Source organism: Acanthaster planci, linkage group LG13, assembly GCF_054643075.1.
Source record: "Acanthaster planci isolate LZ-2023a linkage group LG13, COTS_SCS, whole genome shotgun sequence".
Taxonomy (NCBI): Eukaryota; Metazoa; Echinodermata; class Asteroidea; order Valvatida; family Acanthasteridae; genus Acanthaster; species Acanthaster planci.
The window spans coordinates 15,687,476-15,704,370 of record NC_141789.1 but is presented as its reverse complement, the minus strand read 5'-3'; the positions used below and the strand labels follow the sequence as shown (position 1 = coordinate 15,704,370).

The 16,895-nt window shown below is 39.5% G+C and overlaps 1 protein-coding gene and 1 non-coding gene across 3 annotated transcripts; one reads left to right on the top strand and one right to left on the bottom strand.

Moving 5' to 3' along the window:
• Position 1: 1 nt before the first annotated feature.
• armh3 (armadillo like helical domain containing 3) lies at positions 2-14,423 on the top strand. 2 transcript variants are annotated; one of them, XM_022225118.2, is made up of 27 exons: positions 2-95; positions 595-809; positions 929-985; positions 1,383-1,448; positions 1,552-1,632; positions 1,895-2,002; positions 2,217-2,309; positions 2,760-2,834; positions 3,079-3,165; positions 3,386-3,442; positions 3,751-3,794; positions 3,933-3,996; positions 5,103-5,149; positions 5,474-5,555; positions 5,757-5,835; positions 6,087-6,191; positions 6,310-6,368; positions 6,696-6,761; positions 6,992-7,061; positions 7,211-7,271; positions 7,631-7,719; positions 7,874-7,956; positions 8,169-8,295; positions 8,858-8,933; positions 9,303-9,381; positions 9,647-9,763; positions 10,707-14,423. In XM_022225118.2, the coding sequence occupies exons 2-27, from the start codon at positions 711-713 to the stop codon at positions 10,797-10,799; spliced, it is 2,064 nt and encodes a 687-aa protein (XP_022080810.2). In that variant the 5' UTR covers positions 2-95; positions 595-710; the 3' UTR covers positions 10,800-14,423. The 2 variants fall into 2 exon arrangements, with proteins under 2 accessions (XP_022080810.2, XP_022080808.2); XM_022225116.2 differs by having other exon boundaries at positions 40-128.
• A 778-nt stretch (positions 14,424-15,201) lies between these two features.
• Trnaa-cgc (transfer RNA alanine (anticodon CGC)) lies at positions 15,202-15,273 on the bottom strand. The gene has a single exon. It is a non-coding gene; the product is annotated as a tRNA-Ala (tRNA).
• Positions 15,274-16,895: the final 1,622 nt, after the last annotated feature.

The window sequence follows — 16,895 nt, the reverse complement described above, 5'->3', positions numbered from 1 at the left end:
TATATATTTAGGGTGCATTTTGTTACGACTTCAATATCATTCGGAGAGTAATGTTCTGTATCTTTACTTTGCTCCTAAAATCTCTCATTTTTAAGGTAATTTGTTTAACTATTGAGGTGGCAGATAGAGTAAGAAAATTGCAATTAATTTCCTGTAATTTTTAACCTAGTTTGAGTGTTAATAACGCAGTTATTTACTAGGCTAAATGAGGCAGTAAACCAGCACGAAATTGATTGCTGATTTATGTTCAGCATGACAGAGTCAGCTTGGGGATTGTCTTACAAAGTTTATTCATATATTTTACTGTGAACTTGTCGCACTTTATTATACAGCCGACATTGTGTTGACACCAGATAAGTATTAACTGACCCAAATGAGTGCATGGTCTAATGTCCGTAACCATACAGGTCCCTAAGTTTGCTACCACATTGTCAAGTCTAAGTGGCAAAATAAGTGCAGACTATTGTTTATTAGGCTGTGTTAACGACTTGATATGCTGGGTTAAGGTTTGATCCAACAATAGAAAATTTCACCTTCATGACCTTATTCAGGGCATTGTTGACTAACTGCATTAAATTTTGCGTTTGTTTCAAGTGGTAAGTGCTGCACAACGATTCAACCCAGAAGATCAGCACAGCCGGCAAGAAACATTCTTTCACCTTCAGATCTGTCAGATTGTCCACCTGTCCACCATTCATTGTGCATTGGACATGCCTCGACTGAAGGGACCTACATTATTACGGCCAGGGTCTGACCAAAAAATTGCTCTTAAGGAGAAGATTCTTGACATCTATGATGCATTTTTTAAGGTAAACCCTGCTTGGTTCTGCTGTTTTATCTTCCTTTTAAAAAATTTATTAAAAAGTCAATTTCTGGTGAAACTGTTCTTGTACAGTAAAGGTGAATTTTTTTCTTTTCTTTTCTCCAGGGTCAAGATCCATCTAGAGGCAACCCTAATTTCTGGGATGAATTGTTCCTTCTCAAGGTAGAAAGAACTGCTGGTTACCTGTGTACAGAAATATGAAATAATAATCAAATTTGTATTGTCCCCAAAATCAATTTTCACAGATTCTCACAATCTTGACTGGACGTCGTCGCTAGGCATCATTATCCGGTTAGACTTCGTGCCAGTGCCATGTTTAAATATAGAAGAAATCCTGATCAGTATTAATCTTTCCAAAGCAGCAAGATACCCAGTATCTGATTTTCACTGATTTTGATGTTTTTTAGACAACACGTCCCAGGCACCATTGGTTTATTTTTGGGAGAGACATCCCAATAAGTCCAAAAAATGTGTTATTGGAAAAGCTGAATTTTTGTGGGTTTTTGAGGCTGAAGTTTTAATAATGTTTATTTCTCTTGTTTCTTGGCCCATTTTCCAGGCTAATGTCAAGTACATTGAGAGTGAACTTGGCTCCCTCGAACCACAGCAACTCCTCAAAATAAAGGTGAAACTTTCTTTCGAGTTATTCTCCAAGAAAAACATATCACAGGTATCCCAAGAGCTGCGATTGGAGTTGACAATGATAAATGTTTTGGTTTTCTTTTCAGGAACACGTCAATTCACTCTTCTACCACAGTGTGGCTACTTTGAAGCAGGATCATCCAATTAGAGTTGTCAATGCACTTCAGGTGAGTGAAACGGTACACTGCCACGCCCCCTTGACACACCTTGACACCCCCATTCCACTCCCTATCAACCTCCTGGTCACATGTCTTCTATATGTTTATCTCTACAATGCTAAATCTGTCAGATTTTCATATGATTTTGAAAATTTTAGCTTGACACATCCTCACAGCGAAGGAAAATGAAAAACTTCATTGTTAGTTGAAATGTAAGTCGGATATTCCCTCTCCCAATTTATTTCTGTTTGTCTAACCTTATTTTTTCTAGACACTGTGTGCTCTTGTGCGAGGGGTTCACAAGCGGACATTGTCAGACCATGGATTTGAGGTCATCGATATCCTCATTGGATTTGACTCGGCTGAAATGCTGATGACAGTAAGTTTATATATAGGTCATATATACATGTATGTAGCTGAAAAAATATTACACAAGTCAAGAGCCAGACATTCCTGGCCAAAAAATTGTCAAATGAAAGAGTTTGCCAAAATATCACTTGGGATTGCTTTGATTTAATGTCAGGGTTGTTAGTTTTACTTTGAGCTCCTATATTTGGTGGAAATAATCCAGAATTTTATAATTTTTCCCCCAGAATTTGGTGGAGAGGTTAAACTCTATCCTAGTTGGAGTCTACTCTGTCAGTTTAAAGAACCTTGCCCTGAGACTTTTCCTCATCCTTGCAACGGTCAGTCAACCTTCCAAATTCAACATTAGACTACTCCCCTAACCTCCACTGGACCTGGTGTTTTTTCATTGCCTGTAAAAACCACTGACTCCTTTATTACAATAAGACAGCTGCAAGGATTTCCATCAGACAAAGACAGTTGTTAAATGCTAACTTGTGAATAGTATGGATGTCACAGGTGTCACATACAACCATCGTTATCCAAACCTCATATTCATGTACACTCTTACACCTGCTAACCAGGCTAATAGAGGTATCTAATAGCATTCTCATTTTTCCAATTAACTATCTCTGACTGGTGTTTGTTCATTTTCATAGTGTTATAATATCTGAGTAGGTTCGTAACTCTGTCACCGCCAAACACCATGGGTGTCTTTGATAAATTTCTCTTTGTAGTACTGTAGGCCATCTTAAATTGCTGAAGTTGCAGCAGTTTTTCCTAACTTATAGGTGACAGATAATGTCAGCCAGAACACCATTTTGGAATACCTGATGATCAACAGTGTCTTTGAATCCATCATTCAGGTAAGCAAACTCGTTGTATAAAGGCAAGAAATACAACACAAAATAAAATTTAATTAACAGAAAGTCTGATGTGTTTGACAGTGGATTAAGTATGCGATGCACACATAATGTAGGGAACTTTATGAGTGCTGTGCAGTCTCCAGAAAAATGGAGGTTCCCTGAAAGAGGATGGGGTTCGAACCCGACCCTCCATACTTGAAGACAGGTAGTTGAACTACTTAACCTGGTTTATCTTTGGTTTCAGATCTTGGCTAATCCTACCTCAAGGCAGGACCATGGATATGAGGCAGTGTTATTACTTACACTGCTGGTTAACTACAGAAAATATGAGGTAGCTAGCAGACTGTTTGTCTCTCTGTCTGTCTATCTGTGTTTTCCTTTCACAATTGTAGATTTCATGATTGATGTGACTCCATTCTGTAGAAGGGTGTACAGAATGTATCTAGCCCGCAAACAAATTTAACACCGTTTATTGCCAACCCACAGGAATTAAGGCAAAATTTCATGTGTTGAAATTAATAATTAAACGTTGTGTTTATTTTCCCCTACAGTCTGCCAATCCGTACATAGTCAAGCTGTCGATAATGGATGATGAACTGGCTCTTACTGTAAGTACAATCACTCTCGGAAATCTGAAAAAATTGAGAATTGTTGGATTAGTTTTATAATATATTAAAAAATTCTGTGATATCTGAAAATCATCTCCTGTGTTAGTTTTAACTTGGACTAATCCTTTATGTGAATAGCATTATGTAACCCTGCTCATTTTGTGTCAAAGTAGCAGGTGGTTTGTTTTTGGCTGATTATGACTTCGTGCATGGCAAACTTGACACGAAACATTGTCACTATTTTGATCCACCATTCTGATAGAACACTCTTGTCAGGTTTGAGTTTTGGGTTTTTTTTGTGTGTACAGGGTCTGGGTGCTGTCATCTCGTCCACATTAGCGAGATACAACAGGTATGTTCTACTCCAGCTATGGAGGAACGGTTAGGAACACGAAAGATTGAAGTGAAAAAGTCCAGAAAAACCATGAAATTGCGTGTCTCGTTGCTGATAAATTTGTTAAATCGTGGATTATTTGGTTTTGTTTTGCAGTCAGTTCAAGTTAGGCCAGGATGATGTAGCCTACACAGGATGGTTTTCTGCCATAACCAACATGGTCAGTAGAATAGATAATTCTCCCTTACCATACAGTATGGAACTGGCCGGTCTTAAACGTGTGTTTAAGACTGGCTTAGGAGACCGGATGCGACGAATGCCCGAGTTTAAGAGCAGCCAAGCACATGTTTATTCCTATTCATAAATGCCTTTTTAGTCGGAGAGTCAAAAGAAGTCAATATTGGATGGACCTCCAATGGTTTTGGTTCAAGAATTTTGCTTTCATTTTCCTGAACACCCCTGTCCATTTGATGGAACATTCCTCATGCAAATTGTCCAATTGGCGCGCTCATGGTGAGCTGCGTGCACACAGACTCTTGACCAATCAAAATCAACTAAACTCTGTTGTATTCAGGTACCAGTGCATGATTACACAGTGGACATTATCACTTCCCAGTGGGCATTATCAAATGTTAATACACAGTCAAGTTTGAAACTGTTCAATAGGGCGACTGAGGTATTTATGCATGCTTTTTATTGGTAATGTAGTTTCAAGTATCTGGTATTCGGAAGGCTTGTTTCTGTTTTCATGTTGGGATCAGATGGCTAACGTGTCAGTGCGTAACCATGGGCACACGTTTCATGTACAGGACATGATAAACCAATCATCACCTCCCAATTGACCTTAGAAGGATCAAATGAAATTTATATAAAAAATGAATCTATCAAAATCTGTTGCCTTTCTTGTCACGGTGGTTCCTCATTTGCATATTTCATTTCAAGTGTCTTTGTTTTTAGTTGCCAGCCTGTCCAAATCATTCCTGGACATGCTCTGAATTTTTGCTTTCCAGCTCCTAAAAGAAATTTTGGTGCTTTGGCTTTTGATAAGACAAAATTGCCAGTGGAAGTTTTTATGAATATTAATGAGGTGATTTAAATATGACCTCAGGTCATTAAGGCACTTGTCACAATGTAAATAGCCATGCCTGTTTATGAGAAGTACATAATGTTTTCAAATTGGTCATACAGTTTTGTAGTCCTGTCATGCTTCAGTTATTCTGTACAATCCAACTTCTTCCTGTATTCATTTTGGGGTGCATTATTGATTAAGATAATTGCAAAATTAATATTGATATTGCTGTTAATTTTGGCAATGTTTGACTTCAGGTTGGAAACATGTTTGTTGCAGAAAACAGTGAGCACATCCAACCAAGGTGAGTTTTTACTGTTCAAATTGTTGAAGTTAAGAGGTTGCACATTAATGGCCTCATGGTCATAACCACCCCCCCCTCCATGCCCCTCCCCCTTCCCCTGAATCAGTTATTGCAGCAGGACCGTCTGGACTTTTTATTTCATTCACGTTGCTGTCGCAATTCTTCACTTGCAAGTTGAGTTGAACTCAGAACCGACCTTATTCCTGTCATGTACCAGAGCTCTCAAGTCATTCTTGTGTTAGCATCAAAGCATCCAAGTCTGGACAATGCTGTCGTAGTTATCTAGGCCTTCAACTCCTCCTGCTTTTCTTCTCATCAATACAGCATTGATCCAGATAACTGCATCTTACTGTCTTTGTATGAGGCTGTACATCTCAATAGGAATTTCCTCACCGTTTTATCCCATGTGAGTAATAGCCTCCCATCTTAATCTACTCTTACTACTTGGAAACTACCTCAGATTTTAACAAATTTTCCATTTTTACTTCTCTGTAAATCCAAAGGACTTTACTGTTTGAATGTTGTATCAGAGAATCACTCTAAATCTTGACAACAGTTTACAGCGATCCTGTATTTTGTTTATCCTGTTTTGTATTGATGTGTGTAGAACCATGCTCATCCAGTGCAATCTCTCCCTTCAACCACCTGTCCATCGTCACCCCCTGCAGTACCAAGTGCCGCTCAAAGTAAGTCACTAGAGTCATTTATTCTCAACTTGATGGCATCCCTCATTTCTAACTTACTGAGCACTTGCTATGAAAATGTCAACAACTGTTGCAGTTCACAGTCGCAAGTTACAAATCTGTTACTTCTGTACATCCTACTTGTGTTTCTTATAATATCTTGCTTTGCATGAAAGGTCTCTCTCTTGTGAGAAACGTCGTCCACATTTGGGACCCATTTTTGAATCAAGACTCTCTGTGATTTTTGGTCTCAGGTTTGCATGGTGAGCCCTCTTCCTCTACAGTTGTCAGTGAGACACCAACCAACATCCTAGTCACGTTCCTGTCCTATTGTTCCATGGTCATGCAAGATCTCAAAGGTAATTTGAGTCAATCAATCCAACCACAATCTGAAAAACCTTACTTCATCATGATCTGCCACCAGGTTGATGTAAGGATGAGATGTACAAAGACCGCCATTTTGTTTTGTTTTTTTAGATGAACAGAGACAGAACAACACCAAACTGTGCTTGATTATCCTCACATGCATAGCTGAGGTGAGTTGAAACCTTCATCAATGGAAATGTGGGCCGCTTGGTTGGAATAATGCATCTGCAATGTAAGGGTCTGTCTGAGTTAAATATATGCTGGCCAGTGAAAGGCTTCTTCAAAACCTAAATCCGTCTATTAAAATCCTGTTTAAATTTGATTTCAACAAAAACTTAATTACCATACCTGAAGTCTTAGATTAGGATATAAAGTCTTTGTCGACACGATAAAATAATGCCAAAAAATGAAATATTGAAAAACTAAGGTTTGGATACAAGAATCTGTTGTCATGAGACAGCCAAACAGGAGATCACCCTATTACTTAATTTCCACAGGACCAGTATGCCAACTCATTTCTTCACGATGCCAACTTGTCCTTCCGGGTTCCTCTATTCCGAGCGGTAAGTTTTGTAAACTTGGATCCTATCCTGATCACATGACTTCCTGTTGCAGTTTTCTGTCAATTCTGCACCCTTAATAGTACAAACTTCTAAAGATTTGGACTCGTGAAAGGAGTAAATATGAACAACTCTTTATCAAGCTTGTTAAGAAAGTACATAAATTCAGGAAATGTAATTGTTTCTTGGTAATAGTCTTAATCTTGTATTTATCTGTTGTATCCCATTTCTAGCCTATGAGACACCGCAAAGCTACCACAGAAACAGTCTGGGCCTCAAGACCATTGGCTTGTGCACTCTTAGGTAAGCTGAGAAAATTGTAGACAATTTGGTTGGAGGATTACGGAAGGCCTTTTGCCTGCTGGATTTAATGCGCTCTGGAAAATACACTTGCCTGATCCAATTCTAATTACTCACTGCTTTATCGTTTCTGTTATTTCTTTTTTATTTAGATTTGATGGTGGAGTTTGTCATGAGTCACATGATGAAGTGTCTACCATTAGAACTCTACCTGTAAGTTGGACTCTTTGCAGAGGTTTTGTAAAAATAATTTTCAAGGCAAATTTTTGAAAATCATGAGCACTGGATTTGATGGAACTTAAGATGTTCCAAGACTTTGATTGGAGTTTGCCATGAGTCACTTCTCAGTTTTTCTCAAGGACAAACAATTTGTGTTTCATGTGAAAGAAACATTTCAGTTGGAGTGAGTAGGATTTTCCCTTTTGATGTAAAAAGTTGAAAGACAACAATTCCCCATTTTTGCAAACTAGTAAAGGAATTCAGTTTTGAGTGGACCATTCCGTCTGGTTTCCATGGCAACTAATTTGACTGCTTGTTGAGATTCACCGGAAGGTTTGTTGTGATGTCACTAGGAGATGTACAGGTGTGATCCATCGAATACTATGTTATCAGAAGAAGTGTCGTGTCAGGTTACAGTATCCATGGAAGGAGGTGTGGACAGGTAGGTCAATCTGTCGGTCTGTCAATTGGGCTGTCTGTCTGTCTATCTGTCTGTCATTCAAAATGTTTGGGGATTTGAGACAACATGTTAAACAACTTGAAATTTATCCATATTTTCAGTGCCATTACCTATCACATTTTCATTTTGTTCCCAGCTCTCATCAGCCTCTTGAAGTTTCTTTTGGGTAATGAGTCAGTACTTGTCTCGAGCTACAACATCTTTGAGCTGGCTTGTCAGGTGAGAATGCTCTGTAATTTTCCCACTGCAACCACTTTTTATTTCTTATAAAGTTTTACGAGGTGTTTCCTTTCCATTTCAGCTTTCAAAATTCTTTGAGTCAGACATAACCTCCACTTACAGACATGAAGAGTATGTGCCATGTTTGACTCAAGACTCGGCAAATAATGTTTTGTGTAATTTGAGGGTTTACTTTTTATCTCTTTATACAGGTGGTGAATTTATTTAACCTGTTCATAACCTACGGTGACACGTTTCTCCCAACACCAGGAAGTTATGATGAATTGTATTATGAACTGATTCGGATGCACCAAGTATTTGATAATCTCTACTCCATGGGTGAGAACCAGTGAATGTGTAAAACAGTTTCATCAGGATAATCTGAATGACTTAAGACTGTAATAGATATGTTCAGGGTTATAGCTACGCCGGTCGGCCCTGGTCGGGGATCTCCACCACAGCGCTCTACCGTCCGGCACTAAGCTTGATGAAACAGCCCACCAACCGGCACAAAAATCCTCACAAATCCCAGAAAAACATGTGTCACTATGACAATTTCTACTTTTACCTGGAAGAATTTTAAAAATTTGAACTCTTAATCAGTTTGAAAAGAAAAAAAATTACTGAAAAATCAATCTAGAGTCCCCTTAAGCAGGCTCATGGATGCCGGCTGTGACCGGCGAGACTCTGGTCGCCATTACTAAATTGTCCTGCACTAGAATATGGCTGACTATAACACCGCATGTGTTATGTATTGTTGTTAAAAAAAGGATTTCTTCACGTAATTGGCCCTAAGCTCTGAAGATGGAAAAAGACAGGACGTTAGTTCCTATTTTTCACAATGGCATCTTTGTGTACACTTTAAAGGGAATGTTTCCACTTTGTTTTCCATCCTCGGTAGCATTGCGCCATTCAACCAACAATGGGGAATACAAGAACACAGCAAACAAGTTGACAAGCAGCTTGGTCAACATCAGGTATCAAGAAATAATCTTTTGCTTTGCTCAATTTTCAAACAAACCTTGCAGGTTTCTGGTATCTACCGCCTTTAACCCTAACCTTCCCCAACCACACAGAATTATTAAAGTGTTTAATTCTGTGGGGATAGGTCTGGTAAGGCCATAACAGCTGGCTTTTGCATTGGGTTTGGCATACCTCAGAAAAACAAAGTCCAACAACCTCTGTGCACAAAGTCCCAGATGGGTGTTTAACTTTGTGTGAATGGGGAAGGTTAGGGCCAGCAACCCTTGGGGGGTTAGGGTGAAGGCATCACAATTTAGGAAATTTCTTACATAATGCATTGAACTTTCCTCTCAATGACAACTAATTTTTCTGCTCCTGCACAGAGCAATCATCAATCATTTCACACCCAAGATTGATTCCTGGTCAACATCCAATAAACAAACAGCTTTGACTGAAGAGCAGGTAAGGATGTGACCCAGTCACTTACTCTGTCCTAGATTTCAACTTGGATGTCGTATCAGACCTCGTTCAGTTGGTTTTGGCCTTAATGACCCTGCGAGGGAAATAACCACCCCTGTATGAACAGGCTAAGCATTTTGCATCTAAAATGGGAGCTCAAGCAATCAATGTGAGAAGGAAACAAATCGTAGCCATGAATATCAACCGTTGAAGTTGCACACAGTAAAACGTAAGCCATGTTGATGGTACCCTTTATCTGTTTTGATAGGTCCTGGAAGTGGTGCGGACAAACTACGACACACTGACGCTCAAACTGCAAGACAGCTTAGATCAATATGAGAGATACGCCGAGAAACCTAAAGAAACTGCCTTCTTCACTTTACTGGTAAGAAAGAGCAGATCTCATTTAAAAAAAAAAAGAACTCCTGTGATGAAAAGAAGGATTACAAGTTCATTTGCCTCGTTTAGTCTTATTTTGTGTGTGTTGTCAAAATGTCCGGGTCATTGTGATTGTTTTAATTAAAACTTTTTTAATAAATTGCCTTGGTAGCTCAGGATTGTTAAAGTTTTTGTTTCCTTGTAATGCAGAGTATTCTGGAAATAAAATATCCTTTGTGGCAGCAATCCAGCCCTATATTTTTTTCAGCTTCAAAAGGTGAAGTTGTTTGGTCCTGTATTGAATGTTTTATCATCGACTGACACCAAGTGGTAATTGTTTCATGAAAATAATCACAGTGCAATCAAGTGTGTTGCCATCAACACCAAGCAGTATGGCTGTAAATATCACAAACCTTTCAGAATCTTAATTCTAATTTTTGATTCCCCAAGAGCCTAAGGCATGTAACTAAGAGGCCTTCAAACCCATGATATGAGGCCCCCCGTGCTCCATTCAGGTTGACATTCCCTTAAAAATGGTACCAATTTATCAAGCAATAAGTACTCAAATGTTACCTTCCCAGTATCAAACCTTTCTAAGTGCCAATAATGTAGCCTGCTGCCATAATGAATGCATCCAAAGTGTTGTCGAGTATATGTAATGGGTCTGGGTGCCGGAGTTGTATCTAGGCTAATGATGCTTCCAACTCGCTGAATGCCCTGGGCTATTGCGTGAGTATCTTCAAGTGTCGACATTTACTGTCTGCTATCCTGTAATTGCGCTGAAATGTCTCACCTACAACTTGTTTATTCATACTTAAACAACATTGAGAGTTTGCCTTCAGCAGGTGTAATGTCCCTGCTGTTTTCTCGTCACACCACTTTCCTGTACCGAGTTTTTATCCCCTTTCAAAAGATCAAATCATGAACTTGTTTTTCCCTAACTTTTTCAGGTTCGAGCCATCGTTCACGATTTCCGCAAGAACGTCGTCATCTCCAATCTGGAGCAGCAGAGCGTCCTGCAAGAGTTCTCCACCATACATTGAAAACACACTGCGAGCAGGAATGACTTCTTGACAGTCAACTATAGAGGGCGTTCCTTCCTTTTGATCACATCCAACAGGCTCCGGGAGCAAGGAATTGTCTGAAAGGACGTAAATGGTGGACATGATTATGGTTATCCATCGTAACGAGAGAGCACGGTCAGATTAAGGCTCCAACGAGAAATGTGATTTGCCTCCAATCTGCTGTGTTAATATCAGAAAGTTGAGTATATCTCATACCATGAACATGGCAAAGAATGCAAGTTCATTGATGGTTTTTTTTACCCTAAGTTGCTGCATTGAGTCAGGTTTAGTCTGCATCCTCTGTTCTTGATGTCACTAAGTGAAGGACGTCTCTCATGACAGTTTTCTCCATCTCCAACACTGTTAATCACAAGTCTGAAGAAAAGGTTGAAGATGATGCAGAAATGTACAATTTAGGAGATGATGGGAAACAACACATTGCACTGCCACTTTTTTGCCAGCATGGGATTTGAACCTCGGTCGAGGAAATGGATGGTAAGAAAAGTAGCAGCTGACTCTGCCTGTGACCTTGTGACCTCATGACCACGGGGGCATGACCCTTGGCAAGATCTGTCAACAACATCTGTATGCAATTTGTCCTCTTAAGAGAAAATCTCCCATGGCAAAATTGGCCACACGGTCAAGTTCGTGATTGTCCTCGACTGGCCATGTACAAATATGGTCATGTGACTCCATTACTGACTCGCCACTGAGAATGAACTCAAAGTCAACCATCACACAGGTATCTTTACCTCCTTGAGTAACCTGACTCCTGTCAACCTCAGAAATCTCCACAACAAGTAATTAGTCATTTATAATCAGAGTAGTGTTCTGTTGAAAGTACAGGTAATTGGAAAACCATTGCCAAGATGGAATGGTAAGGGAAGGAATTGAATTTGGGAGGAATCTTTGCAGGACATTTTCTCCAAGTACTTGTGACCATTGATAATAATACACCTTAACCCTGATGACACAGATGACAAGTGGTCAGCCTGAAGGTTTCTTCAGCTATTTAATCGGATGATTTCAGGAAACTAAGAAACTGATGACTTCGTACTGGATGTGTATCTGCTTTCAGGAGGAAAGTACTTATCCCCTGCCCCCCCAGTTACTTGTGCTTCAATAGATCCAATCTCTGCTAATGAAAACCCCAGTGAATCTCATGGTCTGCTATTGTCTTACAACCCGTAGGCATTTTGCTTGTACAAATCACATTGCACCTGATTGGCGTGTAATGTGAGGGTTGCTTGAGAAATTACCTGCTATCCAATTTCATATTGTAGCTGCAGCATGTGGGCAATCATTGTGATTGAAAAGCCTTCCAGCTGTTATTTTTTAAATCCATGTGTCTGGAGTTCTGTAAACAAACAAATGGACCAGCGAGATTCAGAAAATGCACTGCTTGCTTGGGTGCAGGTTCGGAAGCTGATTTTTCTCCTCAGGCAAGTGTTTTGCTTAGCAAGTTGTGTTCGTTACTATTTTAAATCACAGTAAAATCTCAGCTTGTAAATCAACTGGCCCTTGCAGAGATTTGCATATTGCAACTCAGTTCATTTCTCATAACATTATTTCTCTAACTCACTTTCCTAAGCCTAACATGTCTGTCTTGAGGAATATACCTTCTATCTTGGTGTTAATTTTGATGTCACATTGTCATTTGCCTTCCTTTTACAACCCAAATAAGGAGACAATTAAGATCTTTCAAGTCTTATCACAGATCAGTTCATTAAACTCTCATTACAAAATTGGATTCAGGAGAGGAACAAATTACTTATCAGAGTTATAATTGATAGTTGCTCCAACACAATGATTGAAGTTTTCTGCACCGGTGAGGTTTAAGAGCCTTTAGGGAGGAGCTTTCCAACACTCTTTGTCCCATAAATTATCTGAACATTTTATTCAGTGTATGAGCAACATAAGGATTGGAAGTATTACTCCTCAGAGTCCTCAGTACAACTGGGTCATGGAATGGGAGTTACTGGATCATGGAATGGGAGTTACTGGATCATGGAATGGGAGTTACTGGATCATGGAATGGGAGTTACTGGGTCATGGAATGGGAGTTACTGGGTCATGGAATGGGAGTTATTGAGGGAACCAGAATTTGGGCAGAGATTGCTGGACCCAGTACAAAAATCCTTGGGAACAAGTTAGCTCCTAAAAGGAATGTACTTTTTAAAAGAACTGTGTCTCAGACAGTTACCTCATGGAACCATGCCAGGAACCCTCATTTGGTCTGGTGCGCATTGTATACATGTCCACTTGGTAAAGGTCTCCACTGTGTGCCCTCGGGGAACAAGACAAAGATGTCTGCAGCTTCAAGAAGGCCCTTCACAACTCCTTAAAATTCACTGAAGGAGCATATTGTAGCCAGTAGACGCCTAACTCGCATCCTTGAAGACATCTGAATTGCTAGGTTTTATCATAGTGACACGCTCCAGGCTGTAGTGCTGAGACACACTAAGAGCTTTCATGACAAGTATAGGTAAGAACGGACTCGTGTAATGGTATATCACCTGTACTTCTTCAAAGGTCATATTTCTCTAGAGTGTACCTCAGCAATCACAGAAGAAAAATCTTGAGAGTGAGAAAACCGTATTAATAACTTAGGTGAAAGAAATTGTGGAAAACTAGGCCAGTGAAGGAGGAGATGGAGTATATTTTTTTGGTTGGGGGGGGGAATTTTCTTTTGAGATGGATTGGTTATACTTGTGCATTCGTGTTGGTCAGTATAAAGTGGAACTAAAAAATAGATAATGTACAGGTGTAAAATTAAGAGCTAAGTGAATTTTTTTGCTTGTCTAAGCAAGTAACCAGGGGGGGGGGTGCAACTTCAGAATTACCTGTTAGAGAATATGTGAACTTATATTTACTTGTTACATAAAGTTTGAAGTGGGCAAAGGGAGGTTAATAACGCAAACAGTAAAACTATTTCTTTGGAAATCTTTGGGCAAAACTGTTGTGCTGACTATAAATGTAAACACTGTACAGTTGATGACAAATTTTGATTTATTTTCCTTTTTATTTAAGAAAATCAGATTTTCAAGGCTTATTTTGAAATCAGTTTAAATCGATTTTGGGTGTTTTAAAAATACTGTTTCCCTCAGCTCAGAAATATTTCGCATTTTTGTACAGATTGCATAAAAAATTAATTTTGCCTGCAGGTTTCAAAAGCCTTAAGTTTCTCATGTGTTGAGCTTTTTTCTAGCAATAGTGTCTGCTTTTTAATCATGCAGGATGCGATGTGGCATGAATATTAATTAAATAACAAATTGAAATTAGTGCATGGCTGTCGTATTTATGAGGATTACTAGAATCGTTATATAAAGACCAGTAATGCAGCCATACGAAGAAATCCTTTTCAGAATCTTGTATCATTGTGCTTTTTAATATGTAATTTATCGATTCCACTGCTTGTGTTGTATGCAAACCGCTTCAAGATGTTACAGCCATAATGCAGAGATTTCATTTCGAAGAAGACCACGCAAGTATCACAAACCCATTTCAAGAAATCAAGAGTTCTGTAAACTGGTATTTGGAAGGTTCTATGCACACCGTTGTTCACATTATTCCTTTGGTTGCAATAAAACAGAAAACAACATTCGTGTGATTTCATTGGTCCTGTTCCTTTGCATGTCAAATCAATTATCTTCCCCCTTTAGTGGAATGCTTCTCACTCGCAGAAGACCTTGGGAACCAACGTTAACATTTAGGCCTAAGGGCCGCATTTACAAAAAAACGTTTGGGTTCGGGAATATCGTGAGTTTTGCTTAAGTTACAGAAATCTTGGAAAACGTCGTTCCATTCAGGGGGAATGGGGGGTTCACAATGGTGTTGAGCCCCCCCCCCCACACGCACACTAAATGTTCATTTATATCCAGTCCTAAAATCAGCATATTTGAGTTGACAACCTGGGGCAGTTTGTCAATGATAATATTTGCAGCCGGATCCCGGCCCTTGAGTCTCAAAATCACGCGGGACTTGGGAGATTTTCGATCGGCTCCGTTTGTCGTGGAGGATGGAATTTCATTGATTTTTGAGACGATTAACTTAACGTCGGCTTCAGTCAGTAGTCATCCTTTCACTGTGATTGAGAAAGCAATGTAAGACTGAAACTGCATCTAGTTTGATTTATTTACCCCCCACAACAAACATAGGGCAATAAGTCTTGTCTTCCATTTGAATTTATGTTTCGTTTAGACCGCATCTGAAAGCCGCATATATATTATATCAATGTGTCCAATGATGTTTCGTATGTTCAAAACAATTTTTATCATCCCCAGTTTCATTGAAAACTGTTTAAGAATTAATTTATTATCTCCAAGATGCTCCGAAAAATACAGCCATTGTTCAAATTATTGGGTGAACAAAATAATGTTTATGGAGATACCGGGATTCGAACCCGGGGCTTCTCGCATGCGAAGCGAGCGCTCTACCTCTGAGCTATATCCCCTCAGTACACGGTGAAGAACCCCAGCTCGAAAAAAAATATTTTTCATCTTCTGCAGTTAATTTCCAAACAAGACAAGTGCCCTCCTAGATCCGCCTTGATACTCGAGTGAACAAGATTTCGCGCATGTTCCAGCTACTGCACACCAGCATACCACGTTATCATTTCCATCAGTTGACTCTGGGCTTATAGAAGGAAAAAACACAATCATGGCAAAACGGGTCTTTTTTGGATAAAGTGTTATCAGAGTCTGGTCTTTTCAGAATATGCAATGAACGACTGGAATTTCTCAAACCTCTCTGGCAATGCCCAGTACAAACAAGTCTCTTCAGTCTCTGTTTGAAGGGGTGGGTTAGGGGGTCATGTGTCCGCCAGGCCGCAACAATCAGACATGGAAATCTAACGGCTCTAACCCCCCCCCCAAAAAAAACTTCCTGGATTTGCCACTTTCACTTTCAGAAAATACAACATTTATTTGCCCCCAACCCATGTCAATTCGTGGGACCTATCGTGTATTGTTTGTAATTGGCAAGCAATGTAAATGACTCAGTTGACTTTGAACATGCAAGCGATCTTTTTTTTTTCTTCGCGCAGTACCCAATGGATATTTTACACCATGACCCTCTGACAATGAGACATCAATATTTGTATCGCGTCTCTTTGGATGATCGATTAGTTCGTCTCTCGGGGGAAAGTCATCCTCCGTTCTCAACCTATTAGGAGCGAGGATGGAGCAATAGACATCAGTTACAGCTGATGAGGTAAAACCTCGCGTGTCACTGCCATCGTTTAGATCGCGTAAAGTGGAATTGAAGAATTATGTGTGGTAGAGCGTGACACTAAATGCTAAAAATTTTCTTAATTAGGCTTGATGGGTGTGTCGGTCGGTTAATTTTTGAAACCATCTATGCCAAAAGGGGGATTGTTCAAACAACCACAGGTTGTTTTCATCGTAAACATGAACAATATCATCGATGGGCACAATATTTCGATGAAAATGGCATACAAATAAACCCACCAAAAATATAAATCAACAAAAGTAAAAACAAAATAAATAGCCCATCTCCGAGCCTGCCCACATAATAGGCCAATTAGTATGGACAGGTGTCCATTTGTTCCTTCCAAACAATAGCCCGCGAGTAGGAATTGGTTCACGGTAGTATATGCCAGGTCTCCCGAAGGTCGCTGTGGGGCCATATTGTATCAATAATTATTATAATCAGAAGAGAAAATAATCGGTATTCTATCATCAAACACAATGGTTGGGGTGCTCATCTGAACGACATGCCAGTTGGCATCCGATTCCAATCAGGAATCATTCAGCTAAAATGTTTCTTTTTGGGCACTACGTGTTGTGAAAGTTTCACAGGAATCTCTCTGATGAAGTGCGAACCGGAGTTATTATTTTACTTCTTTGACTGAATTTGGAACATAGGGCCTAATGGCCACTGCAGGCATCAGGGTGACCTCATCAACTCCCAGTAAGTGATCGATTCACATATTTCATTTCACATATTGTTTCGCAGGGTGCACATAAAGACAAACGTAGGCCTACATACAAAAACAGTGTCCATTTAGCAGCCGTTATATTCATGGCATCACAGAATAATTACAGAAAATTACCT